The sequence below is a fragment of the Canis lupus genome, chromosome 19 (genome assembly GCF_048164855.1).
Source record: "Canis lupus baileyi chromosome 19, mCanLup2.hap1, whole genome shotgun sequence".
NCBI classification, from domain to species: domain Eukaryota; kingdom Metazoa; phylum Chordata; class Mammalia; order Carnivora; family Canidae; genus Canis; species Canis lupus.
In genome coordinates, this window is record NC_132856.1 from 43,225,476 (window position 1) to 43,248,503 (window position 23,028).

At 45.4% G+C, this 23,028-nt stretch overlaps 1 protein-coding gene across 11 annotated transcripts in view; it reads left to right on the forward strand.

Moving 5' to 3' along the window:
- Positions 1–23,028, forward strand: part of KIF9 (kinesin family member 9) — a 55,938-nt gene that overhangs the window by 5,004 nt on the left and 27,906 nt on the right. For 7 of the 11 annotated variants that reach the window (XM_072786435.1, XM_072786442.1, XM_072786441.1 and 4 more), the window contains 9 exons: positions 933–1,030; positions 3,136–3,301; positions 5,449–5,555; positions 7,946–8,170; positions 14,979–15,062; positions 15,173–15,265; positions 16,421–16,568; positions 17,635–17,699; positions 20,228–20,305. In XM_072786435.1, coding sequence (XP_072642536.1) covers positions 938–1,030; positions 3,136–3,301; positions 5,449–5,555; positions 7,946–8,170; positions 14,979–15,062; positions 15,173–15,265; positions 16,421–16,568; positions 17,635–17,699; positions 20,228–20,305 — 1,059 coding nt within the window. In that variant the 5' untranslated portion in view covers positions 933–937. The remainder of the gene's footprint in view (positions 1–932; positions 1,031–3,135; positions 3,302–5,448; positions 5,556–7,945; positions 8,171–14,978; positions 15,063–15,172; positions 15,266–16,420; positions 16,569–17,634; positions 17,700–20,227; positions 20,306–23,028) is intronic. The other 4 variants (XM_072786443.1, XM_072786440.1, XM_072786436.1 and 1 more) reach the window with 3 other exon arrangements.

A 23,028-nucleotide genomic window follows, 5' to 3' on the forward strand; every position in this document is an offset into this window, starting at 1 on the left:
GTTAAATGATTTTTTTTTATTTTAAAAGATCTACTTATTTATGATAGACATAGAGAGAGAGAGAAAGAGGCAGAGACACAGGAGGAGGGAGAAGCAGGCTCCACGCCGGGAGACCCATGCAGGACTCGATCCCGGGACTCCAGGATTGCGCCCTGGACCAAAGGCAGGCGCCAAAGCGCTGAGCCACCCAGGGATCCCCTGTTAAATGATTTTTAAAAAAATATTTTACTTGTTTACTCATGAGAGACACACACAGAGAGAGGCAGAGACACAGAGAGGGAGAAGCAGGCTCCATGCAGGGAGCCCGATGTGGGACTCAATCCCAGGTCCCTAGGACCACGCCCTGGACCAAATGTGGTGCTAAACCCCTGAGCCACCCGGGCTGCCCTGATTTTATTTATTTGAGAGAGTGAGCAAGCATGCAAGCAGAGGGAGAGGGAAAGAATTTCAAGCAGACTCTGGGCTGTGTAGGCAGTCATGGGGCTCCTCATGACCTGAGCCAAAACCAAGAGTCAGACCTTTAACCGACTGAGCTGCCCAGGCACCTCCAATTTTTAAAATTTTTGAGAAAAATATAACGAATGAGGCAAAGCATGAATGGACTCAGTTACAGAACATTTTTAGGGAATAATACATCTAAGATTATATAGACCACTAAAGGGAGCATTCTTTTTGTCTTGTATATCTGTCTCTTAGGGAGCCATTGGTGGGAATTGATGAGTCAGCCTGTAAAGTAGGAAGTGCCTATACATGTTGAGAGCAGTGTCCTGTGGATAGAGCACTGACATGCTAAGGGGTAAAAAGGAAGACTGGCTGTCTGTGGGATAGGAAAACACAGACTGCATCTCACTCTGTTCTGATCTTAATGTATGATATCTCCCCTTGTCACTTGATGATGACCACTGAAAGTTGCACTGTTCTCTTCTTTTTAGCTAGAATGGGTACTAGGAAAAAAGTTCACGCATTCGTCCGTGTCAAACCCACCGATGACTTTGCTCATGAGATGATCAAATACGGAGATGACAACAAAGTAAGTGGAACATGCTTGTCTTCACTGGCCTGCCCCTCTCTGTCCCACCTTGCTACAACTTGACCCTGTCTCTAAACATCCTTTAGGAACCAAGACGGGGAGATCCCTGGGTGGCTCAGCTGTTTAGCGCCTGCCTTTGGCCCAGGGCATGATCCTGGAGTCCCGGGATTGAGTCCCCCGTCGGGCTCCCAGCATGGAGCCTTCTTCTCTCTCTCTCTCTCTATGTCTATTTATCATGAATAAGTAAGTAAGTAAGTAAGTAAATAAATAAATAAATCTTAAAAAAAAAAAAAAAAAGAACCAAGTTGGGGATCCCTGGGTGGCTCAGCGGTTTAGCACCTGCCTTCGGCCCAGGGCATGATTCTGGAGACCCAGGATTGAGTCCCACATTGGGCTCCCTGCATGGAGTCTGCTTCTCCCTCTGCCTGTGTCTCTGCCTCTCTCTCTCTCTCTCTCTCTGTGTGTGTGCCTCTCATGAATAAATAAGTAAAATCTAAAAAAAAAAAAAAAGAACTGAGACAGAATTGATAAAAGTTGAGATGGACTTCAGAGTCCCAACAAGTCCAAACCCCTCCCTCTGAATTGCTTCTGATGAGGAAACTCCTGAAGTTCCCATTTTTAATTGTATTTTTGATTAATAGATTTACCTTCATCCTCATATCTGATACATAAAAACTGACATTTGTCCACACAAAACTTTCTGGTGATCAGATCTGCTTTTATATAACCACCACTCCCCTGGGGGGGGGGCGGGGGGGCATCCAGTAAGAATGTCCTAAGTCGATAACTGTTAAAGTTGCCAAACCAGTGGGAAAAACTCTTATCTGAAAAACTGGGAAGATTGATCCATCCCCTTGCCTTTATCACTATCCTGACAAACTTTTTGAAGCCCATGACAGGCTTGGGACAGGTTGAGAAAGCCCTATGTTTTCATTCAGCAAACAGCTGTGAATCTCCTCCGGGCAACATGGAGACATTCTTTAAGGGAAGAATTCAATAGCAAACTACCCAGGCTTTCCAAGTCCTGGCAGTCAGAAAAAAACTCACGTATAGCCCTGTGAAGTATATCTTGCTGGACACATTTTCAATGAACACAGAAGCACAGAGCATTTAATGTGTGGATGGACCAAGCCTCTTTTTCTTGATCTTACTTTTTCTGCATATGGCTGTGTCTTGGCTCCTGAATTAGGGCATCTAGTATAAAGTTCCAAGAAGACTCTCTTTACATCAGAAGTCCCCATTGTGAAGACTGAAACCTACCACTGACCTAACATAATGTGTTCCTAAACCAGCTACTGCCATAATGGCTTGCTCTGGAGGGTTCTAAAAATATATATTTTTTAAGATTTATTTATTTATTTATTTGTGATAGACATAGAGAGAGAGAGGCAGAGACACAGGAGGAGTGAGAAACAGGCTCCATGCCGGGAGCACGGCGTGGGACTCGATCCCTGGACTCCAAGATCGTGCCCTAGGCCAAAGGCAGGCGCCAAACCGCTGAGCCACCCAAGGATCCCTAAATTTTTTTTTTAATCTGTTCATCTAAATTACAAATGGGTAGGCACCCTTAATTTGCTGTAGTACCAGTGAGGAACTAAGTCTGAGAAGCCAAGAAGAGCCTCTTCTGTGGCTATTAATTCATCATTATTCACAGTGGGCTATAGTATGTTAAAGATGTGGCTCAAGCCCAGACCTGTGTCCCCACTGTTCTCTCTGGCCTAATTCAAGACCTCACTGTGCTTAATGAATGTGTCTAAAGCTTGTTTAGCAGAAACATGGTGAATGTTCTTGACACCCACTCCCCCTATTTCATACATGGGGGAACAGAGACAAATAGTACCCTCTAATCTAAGGTGACAAGTCCTGAAACTAGGAGGTGCTTCGGTCTCCTGATCCTTCCGCCTTGAGGGTTGTGTGGCTTCCCTGCAGGATCTTCCCTCTCCCATCTCAAAGAAATCATTAGACTATTGGCCCATTTGTGGAAGTACCTATTCTTCCTAAAGTTCACTTCCTCTCTCTTTTCCAAGTCAGGCCTCAGCTGGCAGTGAGTTTTTCATACTGGTTTCCTAAAAACTAGCTCACTCTCTCTTTTCCTCTCTTTTTAGAGCATTGATATTCATATAAAAAAAGATCTTCAGAAAGGAGTTGTCAATAACAAGCAGACAGACTGGTCATTCAAGCTGGATGGAGTTCTCCACAATGCCTCCCAGGACTTGGTGTATGAGACAGTGGCAAAGGACGTGGTTGCTCAGGCTCTCGATGGATACAATGGTAATTTAGTTAATTGATAGTTGTTTTACGTAAGAACCCGCAGAACCCTTCCTGGAGGAAGAGATGCAAGTGTTTTATGGTGACTAGAATAAAAGATAACCTCACATGCTAACTTCTGATTGCTTATTTGTCTATCTCCATATTCTTATGGTGGAAAACTGATTATTTGCTTGGTGATATTGTGGCCATGACTTGATCCAAAGTTCTGGGATCCTGCCTTCTTAGGAAGATAGGAAGGCTGTGGCTCTCCATAGGTCATGGGGATTGAACTATTATCCTGTTCCAAATCTCTCAAATATTAGCTTTGAGGATAGTTTCCTTATGAATTTGATTGAATTCAAATAGTTTTCTCTTGGCTACCTGGTAGGAGCTACTTCATTCATTCTACTGGCGAAATCAGTCACTCTTCCTATTCCAGTATGGGGTTATTTACATATAGCACAGAAAAATGGAGTAGAGTTGGATTGCCTTAACAAATTACAAGCAGCTTTATTGGGAAATTTTTACAAACTAATTCAGTCTAAGATTGCTTGAAAATTTGAAAGTCTGTAGAAAAGATATATCACAATTTGTAAACTTTGCCAATGTGACTAGAATGCTCCCTATCTGCAAGTTTTAGGTCTTTAGGTCTTCTGTTAAAAAGTCTGTGTAGGGAGGCACCTGGGTGGCTCAGTCAGGTTGGCAGATGGCAGTCCCAGGATCGAGCCCCGCATCAGGTTTCCTACTCAATGGGGAGCCTGCTTCTCCCTCTCCTCCCTCTGCTGCTCCCCCTACTTGCGCTCTTTCTCAAATGAATGAAATCTTTAAAAAAAAAAAAAAAATCTGTTTAGGGTTGATGCCCACACATTGTAATGTATCCCGCTTGAGATACATAGCTGTGGTCTTCATTGACCCTGAAGGCATATGTCCCCGAGGAGGTAAAGACAGAGCAACTGAGAAGGCCTAGAAGGTTGAGAGTCTTGGGCCCTGGGTGCTGTGGAATCATAAATGGGCTTTGAGTCCCAAATGCAGTGACTTCTTCCTACACATTTGTGTTAGTGGACACTTTCTTTTTGAAAAAAAGATTTTATTTATTTATTTGAGAGAGAGCATGCTTGCGAACAAGGGCTGGGGGAGGGGCAGCAGAAAAGGGAGAAGCAGACTCCCTGCTGAGCAGAGGGCTAAACTAAGATCCATGATCTGAGCTGAAGGCAGGCACTTAACCAACTGAGCCACCCAGGCACCCCAGTAGACACTGTTTCTGACCTCAGCTTACATGCTGAGTTAGAGCCCCTTGTGTAAAACCTACCAACCAACCCCAGGAACTAGAGGATTGGTGTGGTGAAGGCAAATGCTGATTTCCACGGTCCAGCATTGCCCCGAAGCAGCGTTTGGGATGGGTCTGGCTCAGGATGGCCAAACCAGGAGGAAGGGCAGAGGGGAATGGGAGCCCAGGATGATAGCATAGTTCATGTCCCAGAGCCTAGTGGTGATGGTAGAGTAGACCCCATAGATGTTAGAGGTGCAAGAGGAAGTCTTCCTGAAGAGGGTGGTGGGACCAGATCAGGACCCATCATGATCATGTTTCAAAAGTGGCATGGGACCAACTAGCAGCCCTGTTTAATCCTGTGGGAGCTTGCATTCTACAGAGGATTTTCACCATTAACAGGAAGTTTCCTTCCCATGCCCATTTCTTCCCCAGGGATCCCCCCCCCCCAGGGATTTTGAAAGCTCTTCTGGCCTCCTGCTTGGCCAGCTCAAGTGAGGCTTCCACCCGAGACTCTGGCAGTTCATGGCTTTGCTAAAGAAGAGCTGCAGTTCAGTGTTCCTATCTCCCACCTCACCTGATTAGGAAAATTGCCAGTTCTGCTCCCTGGGATTCCCTGCTCTGCTCGGAAGCTCTAGGGTCAGATCTTCTCTTGGCACAGGGAGCAGTAGAGCATTACATGGGGCACAAATTCAGAGCAGCAGTCTCTGTTTTGACCACTTATATCTGTTTCCCTGCCCACCCACCTCCAATGGCAGGAATTCCTCAGGTCCATGGCTGCTTCTGATGGCCACCTTCACACCAGGGGTCAGGCTGGCACCAGACATACTGGGGAATAAGAGAGCTATCCTTGGAGCTATTTTCCTGGACATTACCAAGACGTGCTTCCAAATATTTGCAGGTACCATCATGTGTTACGGGCAGACAGGAGCTGGCAAGACATACACCATGACAGGGACAACCGAGAATTACAAGCACCGGGGGATCCTTCCTCGTGCCCTACAGCAGGTAGAGCGGGCCCACAGGTGGGGTGCCACAGAAGGTCCCCTCTCTACCACAGCTGCTGCCGACCTCAGGCCTGCTACTGAAGACAGGATAAGCATTGCAGGGGTGAGGGTGCAGGGGCCTCAGGAAACCGAAGTTTCAAAGTCTGACCCAAGCTTATGTGGAGCCAGTTTCTTCATTTGTGAAGGAGGGATTTGGACACGCCAACTGACCTCTTGCTGCTGTGCTGATCTGTGATCCTATAGTTTGGATCACAGAAAATTTGGAGGTCCTAATCGTGTTCCTTCCTTGTTTTAATGAGGGGGATATAGACTCCTGCAGAATTTCCCTACTGGCCTGCTCTGGCTTCTTCTACCACCTCAGCCCCAGAAAGAGCAAATGGAAGAAGAAGGGCACAATGTGAGCTTTCAGGGCTGTCAGCCCTGGGGGTCTGGGAACTCTGAAGACAGGACAGAGGGGCCTTCCTTTGGAGTTCTGGGAGGACCCTCTTTTAGGATGTAGGAGGCAAAGGGCTTTTCCCCAAAAGCATCTTGAGATTTTAGAGCTGTGTCTTATAAGAAATGGAGATGACCCTCTAGTGAATAAACCACTCATGCTCTAATTTGTGAAGCAATATCCTTTGTGCCCCACTGTCAGAGCTTCAGGATCTCAGCATCTTAGACTTCAGTAGTCAAGCCCAGTGCTGCCCAGTAGAAATATAATGGAAGTCAGACTTGCAATTTTGAGTTTTGTCATGACCACAGTTTAAGAAGAAAAACAGGTGAAGTTGATTTTAAGAATGTATTTTATGTAACTCCATATATGCAAAATATAATTTCCACATGTGGTCGATATGAAAATCCTTGAGGTATTTTACATTATTTTTCTCATACTAAGTCTTTGCAGTGTGTATTTTACACTTATGGCCCATTTCAAGTTAGACACTAAATACATACCAGGCATACTGGATCTGTATTTAGATTTCATAAAATTGGGCAGCCCCAGTGGCGCAGCGGTTTGGCGCCGCCTGCAGCCTGGGGTGTGATCCTGGAGACCCGGGATCAAGTCCCACATCGGGCTCCCTGCATAGAACCTGCTTCTCCCTCTCCCTGTGTCTCTGCCTCTCTCTCTGTGTCTATGAATAAATAAATAAAATCTTTAAAAAAAAAAAGATTTCATAAAATTTACCATTGAAAAAGTATAAACCCAAGTTATTCCAAACATACTGAAAAGTTTACCAGTAACTGAATTTTGGAGCCACTTTGAAATTTAAATTCAAATTAATTACAATTAAATAAAATTTAAAATTCAGTTCCTCAATTGCATCAGCCACATTTCAAGTGCTCTGCAGCCACCTGTGGCTAGTGTCTACCATGTTGGACAGCACATACCTGGACTGTTAGAGCCAGGTGGGAGCCTCAGGGGATCATCCAGCCCAACCTTCCCCTGCATTTGACAGTTAAGAAAGTTAAGGTCCAGAGAAGGGGAAAGACCAGTCCAAAGTCACCTGGCCATAAGTACCAGGGAGGGTATTAACAGTTGGGAAGGCTGAGTTTGGTCTTGGCTTCTCTTACTAGCTGAATGACCACAGACAAACAATTTCATTTCATGGAGCTTTCTAACAGATGGGCATAGCCCCCTGCCCTGCTTCAATCACAGAGGAATTTTGAGAATGGAATTAAATAATAGTTGTGAAAGAGGCTTATATATAGTGAGACCCCATAAAATAAGGGATCTGCACCCCAGAGTCCTTTCCATTCATCATGTCATGGGACTGTGCAACCTGTTAAGTCAGGCCTTAAAAAACTACATGACCGTAAGTATCACTCAATGGACTTAATACTAGTAATTGTTGATGATGATGACCATCATGCCAGCTAGACTACAAATTCTTTTATGACAAAGATTTTTTAAAGATTTTATTTATTCATGAGAAACAGAGAGAGGCAGACAGAGACACAGGCAGAGGGAGAAGCAGGCTCCATGCAGGAAGCCTGATGCAGGACTCGATCCCAGGACTGTGGGATCATGCACTGAGCCAAAGGCAGACGCTCAACCACTGAGCCACCCAGGTGTCCCGATTTTTTTCTTTTTTAAGATTTTATTTATTTATTTGAGAGAGAAAGAGAGAGAGAGAGAGAGAAAACGTGAGCAAGGTCCGGGAGAGCCAGGGGGAGAGGGAGAAGCAGATGCCCCACTGAGCAAGGAGCCTGATGTGGAGCTCATCCCAGGGCCCTGAGACCATGACTTGAACCAAAGTCAGACAGTTAACTGACTGAGCCACCCAGGTGGTGTCTCAGAGCAAAGATTTTTTTCATTGTACATCTTGTTCTCTGCTGAAGTCAGAACTCTCCTAACACTGGCTGGTCATTGGAGTTTTGCTCTTGGTGACTGCCATCCAATATCCCATCTAGGTTTTTAGGATGATCGAAGAACGCCCCACACATGCCATCACTGTGCGTGTTTCCTACCTGGAAATCTACAATGAAAGTCTATTTGATCTCCTGTCTACTCTGCCCTGTGTTGGACCATCAGTCACACCAATGACCATTGTGGAAAACCCTCAAGGGGTCTTCATTAAGGGCTTATCAGTCCACCTTACAAGTCAGGAGGAAGATGCCTTCAGCCTCCTTTTTGAGGTGAGATGAGCAAGTCTAAGGGCTCCTTCCTTCTTTCTCTCCTACGCTCCCTCCTTCCTTCTCTTTTTTTCTTTTCCTCCCTTCCTCTTTCTTAGTTTTTTACTTACTTTGATAATCAGAATGAATATTAATATTTGCTCATTTAGCAAGTTCAGATAGTAAAGAAAAAAATACTGAAACAGAAAAAGAATTCACTTGCCTGTTTCCTACAAACAGCAACAATAATGTATATCTTGGCTTATTTCCTTCCTGTCTTACCACCACCACCCCCATCTACACAATTTTTTAACATAGTTGAAATTATCCTTTTTTTCAGTTAACATGAAATTGTAAACATGTGTAGTATAGGAAAAAATAAGGATTAACATCCTTAGTGTATAAGAGCTCTTACAAATCCAAAAATTCCCCAGCATATGCTATTCTTTTAAAAGTCATATAGGTTGGAACTCTTACACATTGTTGTTGAAATGTACAATGGTGCAGCCATTTTGGCAGTTTCCTAATAAGTTAAATACTAATTTTATCATAGGACCTAGCAATTCTATCCCTATTTACCCAAGAGAAACAAAAGCATAGGTTGACACAAAGACTTCTAGGCAAATATTATAGCAGCATTATTCATAATAGCCAGACTGGAAATAATCAAAATATCAATCACCTAGTGAAAAAAAATCACCTAGTGAATGGATAAACAAAATGTACATCCATACAATGGGAAACTATTCAGCAATAAAAAGAAATGGAGTACTGATATATGCTACAATATGGATGAATCTTTAAAAGGGTAAGTAAAAGAAACACAAAAGATCCATACGTATGATTCCATTCATTTGAAATGTCCCAGTAGGCACATCTTTAGAGAAAGCAGGTTAGTGGTTGCCCAGGGGAAGGAATGGGAAATGGTTGTAGTTGGGCCCAGGGAACTTCTTGGAGTGATGTTTCCACATTTCTTTTTTTTTTTTTTTTTTTTTAATTTTATTTTTATTTTTATTTTTTTTAAATTTTTTTTTTAATTTTTATTTATTTATGATAGTCACACAGAGAGAAAGAGAGAGAGGCAGAGACACAGGCAGAGGGAGAAGCAGGCTCCACGCACCAGGAGCCTGATGTGGGATTCGATCCCGGGTCTCCAGGATCGCGCCCTGGGCCAAAGGCAGGCGCCAAACCGCTGCGCCACCCAGGGATCCCTGTTTCCACATTTCTAAAATAGGATTGTGGTGATGGGGACACCTGGCTGGCTCAGCAGTTGAGCGGCTGACTTTGGCTTAGGGTGTGATCCCACAGTCCCAGGATCAAGTCCCGCATCGGGCTCCCTGCGTGGAGCCTGCTTCTCCCTCTGCCTGTGTCTCTGCTTCTCTCTCTGTGTGTCTCTCGTGAATGAATGAATACAATCTTAAAAAAAAAAGGATTGTGGTGATGGTTGCACAAATCTATACATCTACTAAAAACAATCACTGAATTATACTTTTTTGTTTACTGAATTGTATACTTAAAGCAGAGAATTTTATGCTATTTAAATTATATGTCAATAAAACTTTTTTATTTTTATTTTAATTTTAAAGCATTTATTTATTTATTCATGAGAGACACAGAGAGGCAGGCAGAGACAGAGGTAGAGGGAGAAGCAGGCTCCATGCAGGGAGCCCGATGTGAGACCTGACCCCGAGACTGCGGGATCACACCCTGAGCCAAAGGCAGATGCTCAACCACTGAGCCACACAGGCGTCCCTATAAAAGTTTTTTTTTTAAAAGTCACATGGGGGGCACAGTGGTTGAACATCTGCCTTTGGCTCAGTGTGTGATCCCAGGGTCCTAGGATTGAGTCCCACATTGAGCTCCCCACAGGGAGCCTGCTTCTCCGTCTGCCTATGTCTCTGCCTCTCTTTCTCTCTCTCTCTTGAATAAATAAATAAGATCTTAAAAAAAGAAAAGTCGGGATCCCTGGGTGGCGCAGCGGTTTAGCGCCTGCCTTTGGCCCAGGGCGCGATCCTCGAGACCCGGGATCGAATCCCACATCAGGCTCCCGGTGCATGGAGCCTGCTTCTCCCTTCTGCCTATGTCTCCGCCTCTCTCTCTCTCTCTCTGTGTGGCTATCATAAATAAAAAAAAGAAAAAAAAAAAGAAAAGTCACAAAGATGTCCTCAGGAGTGATTTACACCCAGAGCCCTTGCATCTGCAGGCAGGAGAGTGTCCCAGGAGGCAGCAGTAGGGTATTCTTGTTTTATTGTTGCTCCTAACATTTCACCATGACTAATGATGTTTGCTATAGACTTTTGGTGGCTTCAGGTTAAAGAAGGTCCAAGTTCGGGAAGAATTTTTATCATGAATTAATATTCATACCCTTAGTAGTAACCACTCTCTTGTGATCATTTCATTGGTTTTCTTTCTAGCTTTACCACCTTTGTTTCCTCCAACAGCTTTATTTATTTTTTTTGAAATTTGTTATATGAAAGAAATCACATAAGATGAATTCTTATTACTTTTTCCTTTTATCTACTTTTTATGTGAAATTCATCTGCATTCTTGCTGTATATTTTTAATTGTCATCATCATTGTATTACATTGGGTGAATATATCACGAGTTAGTTATCCTCCCTACTACTGATGGACATTTGGGTTTTCCTAATTTGGGGGATATTTCAAACAATGCCACGGGGAAGATTCTTGTTTATCTTTTGGTGCACACAGCACAAATTTTTCTAGGACTGAAATTTTGGGTGGTTGAGTATGTGTGTCTTAAGTTTTCTCAGGTAATGCCAACTCTTTTCCGTAACAGTACATTCCCACAGCAGGTTATCAGAATCCTGAGTATATTGATCTTAAAATTTTGACCAATCTGTCTGGGTCTGGTGTGTGGTGTTTCCCACTATGGTCTTCTGTTATCATCTTTGATTACTAATCGAATTAAGGACCTTTTCGTGTGTTTATTGACCATTTGGGTTTCCCTTTTCCTGTCTTTTGTTTTCTTTACAGATGTCCTTTCTTTCTTTCTCTTACCTGTCTGCGTGAATTCTTTATATACTCTGAAAACTAATTATTTTTCAATTATATCTATTGCAAATATCTTATATTTCTTGTGGCTTTTTTTTCTCTCTGTGTTATATGATGAACAAAAATTCTAGATTTTAGGTTAACTGTGTAAATTTTTTGTTTTGGCTTACTTTTTTAAAAAAATAAATTTATTTATTTGAGAGCAAGAGAGGGAGTAAGAATGAGAGAGAGCACAAGCAGCAGGGAGGAAGAGGGGAAGTTGCAGAGGGGCAAGCAGACTCCTGGCTGAGCAGGGAGCCTGATGCGGACCTCCATCCCAGGACCCTGGAATCACAACTGAGCCAAAGGCAGATACTTAATGGACTGAACCACCCAGGTGCCCTTGTTTTGCCTTTTCATGTAAAGAGTATATAAAAGAATTTTCTTTTAAAAATCCATGGATAGAATTCATCATCGAAGTCATCCGATCCTGGACTTTGTTGAAAGATTTTTGATTACTGATTCAATCTCCATACTAATAATTGTTCTGTACATATTTTCTATTTCATCATAACTCCGTCTTGGTGATCTGACAGTATTTATTTTTTACCTGAAACCTTTCCTTCCACTTGGGACGCCACTATTTAGGTGTCCCTAAATATTCAATTTTAAAATAATTATAACACAGGGCACCTGGGTGGCTCAGTGGTTGAGTGTCTGCCTTTGGCTCAGGGTGTGATCCTGGGGTCTGGGATCGAGTCCCACATTGAGCTTCCTGCATAGAGCCTGCTTCTCCCTCTGCCTGTGTCTCTGGCCCTCTCTGTGTCTCTCATGAATAAATAAATAAAATATTTTTAAGAATAAAATAAAGTCAAATATTTAAAAATAAGACTTCTCAAAATGTAAAATTCATAAAAACCTTTCCCCTCCTCCTGGATTCCGTAGGAATCTTAGGATTGTTGCCTTGTCTGTTATGTTTTTGGTTTTTGACTCCACAGAGGCATCATTATTGTTTTATATAGTCTATATTCTTTTATATGTACCCTCATATTTACCACTTTCATTGCGTTTTCTTTTTTTTCTCCATAACCTTCCTCTGGAGAATGTTTTCCTTTTTTTCTGTTATACATTCTTTATAGTGAGCAAGTTGATACCAAGTTTCTTGTTTATTGAGATATTTTTGCTGGCTGTAAAATTCTATTTCGGCATTTGCTTCTACCATATTAAAGATATTACTGCAAAGTTACGGTTTCCATTGTTAGTAGTGAGAAGTCAATCGTCAGTCTATTATTCAGCAGGCTTTTCAATGTATGTTAGTCTGCATTGTCTGAGAAGCAGTTGCTGAGATGGGATTAAATGTGCAAAGATTTTATGAAGGGAAGTTCCTGTGTCAACAAACCAGGAAGGGATCTGGGGTAAGCTGCATAGCTGTCAAGCCACCATGCAAGTCCTACCTCAGGTAAAGGGAAGAAAGGTCACATAGATGTCTCCTAGACTGCTATGCCACGTAAGACGAGTTAGCAAAGAACTCTTCGTGGAGGGGATTGCACTTCTCAGGCCACCAGAGATTGCCTAGTGGAAGCCAAAAAGACAAGGGGAGAGGGCAGTTCACAAAGAGGGGACCCTTATACCCTTCACAATGTCACTGAATTTATAGGACAAGTGATAGTGAGAAGCTGTAGGAGACATGGCCACAGGGGTGAGCAAGGGGGGCAGCCAGGTCTGCTCCATAGCTTAGGGCTTTCCCTCCTCTTCAGGTGTTCCACTCTCCCCAAGGGGCCCTGTTGTCACCATTTTGGGACTTGTTCAGAGCATTTCTCTGGCGCCTTTAAGGAGACTGGAGTCCCTCCCACAAGGACCTTTTTCTCTTAAGAACAGCCATTTCCACCATTTTAAAGTGTATTTTGGTCATAGCACCCAATCCTGTGAATTAGAGACCAGGGCCTGCTGTCCCTTTAAAACTACAAATAATTGGGCAGCCTGGGTGACTCAGCAGTTTTAGTGCAGCCTTCAGCCCAGGGCCTGATCCTGGAGACCCAGATTGAGTCCCATATTCGGCTCCCTGCATGGAGCCTGCTTCTGCCTCTGCCTGTGTCTCTGCCTCTCTCTCTCTCTCTCTTTCTGTCTCTCATGAATAAATAAATAAAATCTTTAAAAAAAAAAAACTACAAATTATTCATTTTTCATAAATTTTAAAAGTAATAACATGTTCACTGGAATGTCTAGGTGGCTCAGTCAGTTAAGCATCTGCCTTTGGCTCTGGTCACCATCTCGGAGTCCTGGGATCAAGCCCCACGTTGGACTCCCTGCTCAGTGGGGAGTCTGCTTCTCCTTCTCCCTCTGCCCCTCCCCCTACTATGCATACACATGCATTCTCTCTCAAATAAATAAAATATTTTTTAAAAAGTAATAACATGTTCACTGTAAAAATATGAAAACATACACCTATATAAAAAGAACAAATGGGGGCACCTGGCAGGCTAAGTTGGTGGAGCACAGGGCTCTTGATCTCTGGATTATGAGTTCAGCCCCACATTGGGTGTGGAAATTACTTAAAAATAAAATGTTTTTTAAAAATGAAAAAAATAGGGATCCCTGGGTGGCGCAGCGGTTTGGTGCCTGCCTTTGGCCCAGGGCACGATCCTGGAGACCTGGGATCGAATCCCACGTCAGGCTCCCGGTGCATGGAGCCTGCTTCTCCCTCTGCCTGTGTCTCTGCCTCTCTCTCTCTCTCTCTCTCTCTGTGACTATCATAAATAAATAAAAAATAAAAAAATAAAAATAAATAAAAATAAAAATGAAAAAAATAAAGAAATGACCTCTAAGCCCCAACCTAGAAGTGACCATTCTGAGCATCTTGTGTATGAATGCTTTCTTATGTGAATGCTTTTGCATTCCTTAGGTGGTCCTATCATATGATTTTACCCACCACATCGATTGATTTGCAAATGGTGCACCGTCTTTTCATCCCAGGGGTTAGTCCCACATCACCCTGGTATATGATCCTTTTAATGTGCTGTCGAAGTTAGTTTGCTATGATTTTGGATTCTGTGTTTCTCTATTATTAAAAAATATTTGTCAACATTTTCCTGGCTGTATAACATTCCATTGTATAGACCATCCCCTAATCACTGAATATGTAGATTGATTGTGAATTGGTATTCATGAACATTTCTAGAACTCTTCATTCTTACTGCTACTTTGCTTTACAGAAAGATCTATAAATTCTCATATCTGAAGCGGAGGGTGATGGTCTAGGTCTGGACCCCCAGTTGGTCTGCCATTCTACTAATTTATAAACAATTTTTAAAAAAGATTTTATTTATTTATTCATGAGAAACACAGAAAGAGAGAGGCAGAGACACAGGCAGAGGGAGAAGCAGGCTCCATGCAGGGAGCCCGACGCGGGACTTGATCCTGGGTCTTCAGGATCGTGCCCTGGGCCGAAGGCAAGCATCAAACCGCTGAGCCACCCAGGGATCCCCTCTACTAATTTATAAATGAGATTTCTCTGGAAGGTCTGATTGCAGTAACATGAGATCACTTGTGTAGCTTTTGGGTGTAGTTGAAAATGACCCAAACATGGGCGCCTGGGTGGCTCAGTTGGTTAAACGTCTGCCTTTAGTTCAGGTCATGATTCCAGAGTCCTGGGATCGAGCCTCACATTAGGCTCCCTGCTCAGAGGGGAGCAGCTTCTCCCTCTCTTTCTGCCCCTCCCCCTGTTTGTGCTTTTCTCTGTCTCAAATAAATAAATAAAATCTTTTTTAAAAAATGAAAATCAACCAAACACCTCATTATTTTAATTTTTCAAAATGTCTATGTTTTCCCTCCTCTTCAGGGAGAGACCAACAGGATTATAGCCTCCCACACGATGAACAAAAACTCATCCAGGTCACACTGCATTTTTACCATCTATGTGGAGGTGAGTGTGAGCTCCTTGAATAGCCTGGGAGGGGCGGCCGAATTCCATGGGGCCTGCTCTGTCAGAAGTTTCTCCCTGTGACATCTGACCTCTGTTTGAATGTTTCATAGGCCCATTCACGGACTTTATCAGATGAAAAGTATATCACTTCCAAAATTAACCTGGTGGATCTAGCAGGCTCGGAAAGGCTAAAGAAGTCTGGGGTAAGTGGGTAGCAGGAGGATTCTCCTTAACAAGTCATAACCCTGTTGCCGGCATAGCGCCTGTGTACATGGGCTGTACCTCGTGGGGCATTTGAGAGCCCAGTCCTCAGCTCAGCACAGTAGAGCACACAGGCTTGACTCTGTGGAGCTGGAGGGACGGAATTTGTAGAGATGAACCAGCAGCAACACAGTTGCAGTTCCTACCTAATGGGTGTTTTGTAAACATTAAATGAGATGATGGCCCCTAAATTCTTAGCAAGGTACTCAACCCTCAGTAAGTGCTCAGGAAATGCTTTGTGCTAGTATTAGCCTTTCTCTGTGTATGCAGGTGAGTGTTCACATGAGTCTTTTGGTGAGTATTTCATCTCAGATATTCATATGAGTGTAAGTAGTAGCATACATAGTCACAGGAGTATGCAGTGAGCATTCCTATGTGCATTTTTTAAAAAGATTTTATTTATTTTAGAGAGAGAGGGAGAAGGAAGGTGGGGAGGAACAGAGGGAGAGGGACAGACTCCTTACTGAGCACAGAGCCCAACAAGGGGCTTGATCCCACCCCCCTGAGATCATGACCTGAGCTGAAATCAAGAGTCAGACACTTAAGTGTCTGAGCCACCCAGGCATCCCTCCTATGTACATTTATATAAGTGTTTTTAACTGTATGATAGTCACAGAATGATTTATCAAGTATCTGCACAAATATTCCTATGCATATTCACTCTTTTTTTTTTAAATCTTATTTATTTATGATAGTTATACAGAGAGAAAGAGAGAGGCAGAGACATAGGCAGAGGGAGAAGCAGGCTCCATGTACTGGGAGCCCGATGTGGGATTTGATCCTGGGTCTCGAGGATCGCGCCCTGGGCCAAAGGCAGGCGCCAAACCGCTACGCCCACCCAGGGATCCCTGCATATTCACTCTTAAGTGAGCATTCATATGAATAGTCACATAAGTATTCATGTTCACGTGAAGGCTCCCATGAATATTTGCATGGGCATTCCTGGGAGTATTAGTATTAGCGGGAGATGGAATACATTTCCATGACACTGAGAAGAAGAGCTGGCTCTAGGAGGTTCTGGCCTGGCCACCCACCTGCAGTGTTCTCGGTGGGGCAGCTTCCCCATGTGATGAGTGGAACTGACCTTTGGTTTGTAGTCTGAGGGCCGAGTCCTGAAGGAAGCCACCTACATCAACAAGTCGCTGTCATTCCTGGAGCAGGCCATCATTGCCCTCGGGGACCAGAAGCGGGACCACATCCCCTTCCGGCAGTGCAAGCTCACCCACGCCCTAAAGGACTCGTTAGGTGAGGGTGCGGTTGGTTCCCCAGGGAGGAGGGACAGGCCTGGCATAGCTGCTGCTGGTGATCACAGAATGGCTCCCTTCCGGTTGCATGCACTTCCCGGCGGCCTTTTCACAGTGACGCCAGACACAGCTGGAGAGGCAGAAGCATGTGTGGTACCCTCTTCCATCACCCACGGCCTGCTGTGCTGGTCCTTCAGAACCTTTGCCTAAACTTTTGCCACTGCTGGGAATACCTTCTTATTTCCCCCATCCCTAAACCTGGCAGAACCCTTCACGGCCCTTACGACCAGGTGGTGGGCCTCACCCATGCCGCCTTCTCTTCTCCTGTAGCCTCCCTGACAGAGGAGCAGGCTGTGTCTTTTCATCCTTGTATCTCCAGGTTTTCATGTTGGGACTGATGGCACAGTCTTGGGTGTCTGCTTATTAATTGAGTGCTGCCAGTAGCAAAGCCCTGGCCCACAGCCCTCTCCCTGCCCCTCCCTGCTCCAAGTTCTTGCCCTCGCTTCTCTTTTAGGTATGTCCAGTGGCTTTTCCCCTTCCCTTCCCTTCTCCAGCCTTATACATGCTGGGGTGTGTCTCCTCTGACCCTATCTGAGTCAGCTCAAGTGGCCAGAACAAAACACCATTGATGGGGGGGCTCGAACAAGAGACATTTATCTCTCATAGCCCTGGAGGCTGGAGACCCCAGATTGGAGTTCAGCATGGATGGTTCCTGGTGAAGATTCTGGCTCATAGATGGCTGCTTTCCTGCGGTGCTTTCACACAGCAGAGAGAAAGAAAGAAAGAGAGAGGGACCAGAAAGAGAGTTCTGGTCTCTCTCTCTCTCTCTTTTTTAGGGCCACTAATCCCATTATGGGGGCTTCACCCTCTCAGGACCTCATCTAAACATGATTACCTCCCCCAAGCCTCATCTCCAGATGCCATCACTTAGGAGGGTAGAACTTCAACGTAAGAAGTTTGACAGGACACAAACACTCAATCCATAACAGACCTCCACCAGCCTCGAAGGAATCTCTTGGCAGAAAACCCACATGGTTTATGGCCTTTCCGTGTCCTGCTTTCCACAGGGGGAAATTGCAATATGGTCCTCTTGACGAACATCTATGGAGAAGCCTCCCAATTAGAAGAGACGGTACGTCAAGACTGCCCATGCAACCTAGTTGGAATCCCTTCTCATATGTTCCAGGGCTGGGTAAGGCTGGCTCCAGGCTGGCTAAGCCGGCATATCAGCCATAGACATTGTCAGGAGGAAAAGGATCCAGGGGATGAATCAGCCAAACTTGCTGCTGGAGGCCTGGGCAGAATCCAAATACCAAGTACTAAGGGGCAGAGGCTGTGTTGAGGAAAAGACAAGGCAGGAAGCAGGCACAGTGTGGGGGCCTGTGTGAGGAGTTACACAGAGGGCAAGGGCCAGGCTTCCTGGGGTGCTGTTCCTGTGAATTGGGACCAAGGATAGCTGATTTCTTGTCCTTCATAATTATACAATTAAAAATCTTAGAAGCACCAGAGTTCCAGGCTGTGGTTATAAGGCCAGTAGGAGCTGACAGGTGCTAAGCATGTGCTGTGTATAGGGTGGTGAGGGGTGGTGGGAAGAGCAGCTCAGTAGAGGTGAGTTATCTGTGGCCCTAGGCTTCAGGGTTCCTTGCCATGGCCCTAAGGAACGTGAGCGGCCCAGATGAAGGAGTCCTTCAGAGGAAGAGGGACTCTTCCTCAAACTGGGGTGAGGAGGGTGGGCCCTGAACCGTCTGGGGTTAAAGGCAGTACAGAAAGCAAAGATGCTCCTGGCAGAGGGGACTGTGGGCCTGAAGGTGTGAGCCATGCCAGGAATCTCTGGCCACCACAGGGGAGGCCACGGGAAAAAAGGGGAGAGAAAAACTGTGGAGGCTGCGTGGCCCCCGGTGGCCAGGCTGACGCCTTGGCTCTGGTTGGCTCTGGCTGGTTGCTGGGGTGTCCTGGGGTTTGGATAGGGGAGGGCTATGGCCAGAGTTATGACTCAGGGCGATTAACCAAGCTGCAGGACCCAGGTGACCTGGGAGGGTACAAGCTTATGAGAATCAGAGGTAGTCAGATTGGCGCTAATGGCCAAGGCAGTGACACACATGAGCTCACACAGCTGGGCACCCTGGCAGTGGTTCCCTTCTTCCTCAGAAGGGCCACACATCATATATAAAGCAGATTTGGAAAGCTCTCCATAGATATTTTGTTTTGTCAAGTGCAGATGTTCAGGGCAAGCTGCAGTCATCAGGAGAATCCACTTCGGTGAAATAGGTCCTTTCCAGGCACACTGCAAGGCAAGATGTTCCTGCAGGGCCTCCCAGTTTCTTGCATTAGGGACCATCCCTGTGTCCAGAGAGTGTGTCCTGGGACTTGGAAGGCCAAGGAGGGAGCTCCTGCTGACGCACAGGCAACATCCCCAGAGGGAGGCTCCAGGAACCTCCCAGTCTCATAGCATAACAAAGCACATGTGAACCCCAAGAGGAACCATATGAAAATTGGGCCTCCGACTGCCTTGTTGAAAAATGTCCTCCAAGACAGTGGAAGGCCCCCCTCTTTCTCTCTCCTTGTCCCCACCTCTGAGGTCGTCACCACACAGGAAGCAGGTCTCCTGGTACCTGCCTTCCTGGGGGGTTTGTGACCCAGGAAGGAGCCCGCAGAGCCCAGAGTTGCCGCAGGGGTTTGAGACAAAGGCATAATGGAGTGTGGAAGCTAATGCTTCTCTTTTTCAAATGCTTTAAACCGTTAACACTGTTCCTGTGAAAGGATCATATTGCTTTACTCCTTGACAGTGCATGTATATGTGGGAGTAAACACAGTGAGGGAGTCCTGGCCACACTTCTGGTGAGTGTGGAGCAAGACAGCTTGATTCCAGTCTCATACAGAAGCAGCTGTCTCCTCCTGAGGGCTTGCTGTGAGCCATTTCTGTATAGAACATGTCACAGACTGGGGCGCCCGGGTGGCTCAGTCGGCTAATCGTCTGCCTTCTGCTCATATCATGATCCCAGGGACCTGGGATTGAGCCCTATATTGTGCTCCCTGCTCAGCGGGGTACCTACCTCCCCCTCTCCTGCAACCCCTGCTTGTGCTCTCTTTCTCTCTCTGTCAAATAAATACAATCTTTAAGGAAAAAAAAAAAAAAAAAAAACATGTCACAGACCTCTTCATTAGCCTCCCAGGCTCTGGGAGGCAGGTTTCCCCAATCTTACAGAGGAGTTAGAAGAAGTTGGTCAACAGCAGAGTTCTTAACCACTAAACCAGACTGCTTGAAGGAAGAGTCCTTTCAGGGCCCCAAGCCAGCCCAGTATGATGTGAGGCTGGGATCTCAGGGCCCCCTTGTGCTACCACTGGCTGTTCCCCGCTGCCAGGGAGCAGCCCTCCACCTCTCATGTAACAACAGTGCAGAGGGGCACAGCATTGGGGCTGTTTCTCAAGTGCCTACTCATGTGACTGCCTCATGGGCTTCTAGCCATAATTACCCCTGCCTGGCTGCCCCTCCAGAGGGACTTGGGAGGAACCCCCAAGAAGGAGACCCCATACTTCACTTTGGAATATGTCTACATGCAGAGATTTATCTTTCCCGGTAGACTCCTTTGACCTGCTTTGCAAATGTCTCTATTCACAGCAATTGGCCAAAGACATAGAGGTCTGTGATCTGTTTTTCAGCTGTCTTCACTGCGGTTCGCCAGCAGGATGAAGCTGGTCACCACTGAGCCTGCCATCAATGAGAAGTACGATGCTGAGGTACTTAGGGGCTTGTGGGCAAGAGTCTCACTGTAGAGAAAGTGTGTGGGTTTGCTGCCGAGGAGACAAGACTGGCTTCCCTTGCCACCTCAACTAAAGATACGCATGCAATCCTCTGTCAGTCGTTTTAGTCCTGGACAGGCCAGAGTCTCCAGGGTCCCTGAAGACCCCCTAGGGGGCCACCCAGGTGAGAGGGCTAGGTCAGGTTACCACCCAGTTCATGTGTGAGGCTTCAGGGCTTCTGACTACCCAGGGCTTCTATATGAGAGTTCCTTAGAGCTAACTGTTCCAGACGCAAGTAAGGACCACCTCTCATATTCATCTGGTTTTATCACTACAAAACCTCTTTCCTCCCAGCCTGTATGATCCCTCTAAGCAAGCACAGCTGCTGAATCAGAAGGCATGCTTAGCATCACCATCAACCAGGGAAATGCAGTTGAACCCTTAGTGAAATTCCACCCTCAGACTGGCAAAAATTAGAATTGTTCCGACAATGGAGAATGACGGTGAGAATGTGCAGAGACGGGAGCACTTGTCTGTTTCTGGCCAGAGTGCCATCGATACAATTGGTTTGGAGAGCATTTTGGCAACATCTTACAAAATCAAAACTCATTTACCAATAATTTGGCTTTCCTTTAGGATGCTTGTAGAATCACGGTTACCAGAGATAGGAGCATATGTGTGTCTTAAGCTCACGATAAAGCAGTTAAACTTTCCAGATTCTAAATCCTGGAGGAAAATTAATGGTCCCTATGGCTCCATGGAGCTAACCCATGGCTTGGAGCCTGAGGAGGGGAGTAAGTTAGAGCCGTGGCTCTCAAACATGAGCAGGTATCAGAACCACAAGTGGGCTTCTCGAAAAGGTCACTGGACCCATTTGCAGAGTTCCTGATTCCATTGGTTGAGTGGTGAAGCTTAAGGATTGACATTTCTAATAAGTTCCCCAGTGCTACTGCTGCTGCTGTGCTGGGGCCATACTGAGAACCACTGGCACAGTAGTTATGGGCTATGGTCCCCACATTAGGCTGACCTGGAAACGAGCTCTTTCCTTCCATCTGCTATCTAGCCTCAGCCAGATGCTTATTCTTTCTAAGCCTGTTTCTTTGCCTATAAATTGGGGAAGTAGCAGAAGCTACTCTCAAAGAGATGTCATGAAGAATAAGATAATGGAGAGAAACCCCTTAACACGGTGCTGTTAGCTAGTCCTCTACTCACTTGTATAGGTCAGCAGTGTCCCTTTCTGGGTGGACAGCTTGGAGGCATTCTTCATATTTGTTGTGAACACCCCTGGGGCAGAACAGGGCTCACACTGCTTAGTATGTAGTGAGAAGTTGGAACCGTGATGAATAGCCTTTAACAGGAGAGTAGCTGAGTGAGTTACGGAGGGCAGGAGCCAGGGCTCGAGCTGCGGGCATGGATGATCTCCAGTGGGATTGTAGCCGGCCAAATGATAGCCTCTGTCATTTACACTGAGTCTAAAACAGTGCAAAGCAAAGCTGAATATCATTAATGGATATATGGGAGTACAGACCAAACCAAAGCTGGGGGTTCCCTCTGGGATGTCAGGGGGAATGGACTTGGAGTGAAGTAAAGTGGGGCTTCATGTTTATCTACTGTGTTTTATTTCTTAAAACAGAAAACAAACAAAAAAACCCTGAAGCCAATACAGCAGCATGCTTTTAAAGTTGGATTTGGGGGTGGTCTTCCCAGGTTTCATGGCATTATTTGCTATGCTTTTCTGTAGCTTGGAGCTTTTATTTATTTTTGTTAATTTTCTTATTCGGGGCAGCCCCTGTGGCGCAGCGGTTTAGCGCCACCCAGCCCAGGTCGTGATCCTGGGGACCCTGGATCCAGTCCCACCTCAGGCTCTCTGTATGGAGCCTGCTTCTCCCTCTGCCTCTCTCTCTGCATCTCTATGAATAAATAAATAAAATCTTTAAAAAAAATAATTTTCTTATTCGGTGTTCTCTGAGCTCGGGACCACCATATTGCCACATGTGAACCAGGCTGGGTAGGAATTGTGCCAAACAGCAAGGATTTCCATGCTCTTCCATTTAATTTTTGTTCTGAAATCTGCATTGTCAGTCCTGGCCGAACAAGTCTCCATGTCATCCGATGTGACTGTGTTTATCTTTATGATAAGCATTTATGAATGTGTGTTCTTGAGAGAGACCTGAGAAATTACTTTGGTAATTTCCCTAGACTATAGCCAGGCCGCCTCTGTTATTTCTAGTGTCATCTTCAGCCTAGATGCCTGTGTTCAAGGCAGTGGGGTAGCTTCCATGGAATTTCCTTGGCAGTGGGGCTGACTGTAAGATGGGGAGACTGGGTTCCCATCCGCCTCTGCCACCGGCTGTCTGTAGTGAGTTGTTCAGACTCTGAGCCTCAGACTCTTGAAGTTTTTACCTTTGAACTAGGAAGTTGGACTGATGAACTCCAGTGCCCCTCCTGCTCTGTGGTCTGCGATTCTGTGAGGGGGTGTGAAAGTTGCAAGCCTAGTGCCCAAAGAGGCAGCAGAGAGAGACACTTGATATTCTTCTCTGCTGAGAGAAGGTATCACCTACAGGCCACAGGGTGGGGGGTGGGAGTGTCAACTAGAGAAGCTTCCTGGATGGAGAGCTGCTTCTAGCCTGGTGGGCTTCTTTTTTTTTTTTTTTTTTTTTAATTTTTTTTATTTATTTGTGATAGTCAGAGAGAGAGAGAGAGAATGAGGCAGAGACACA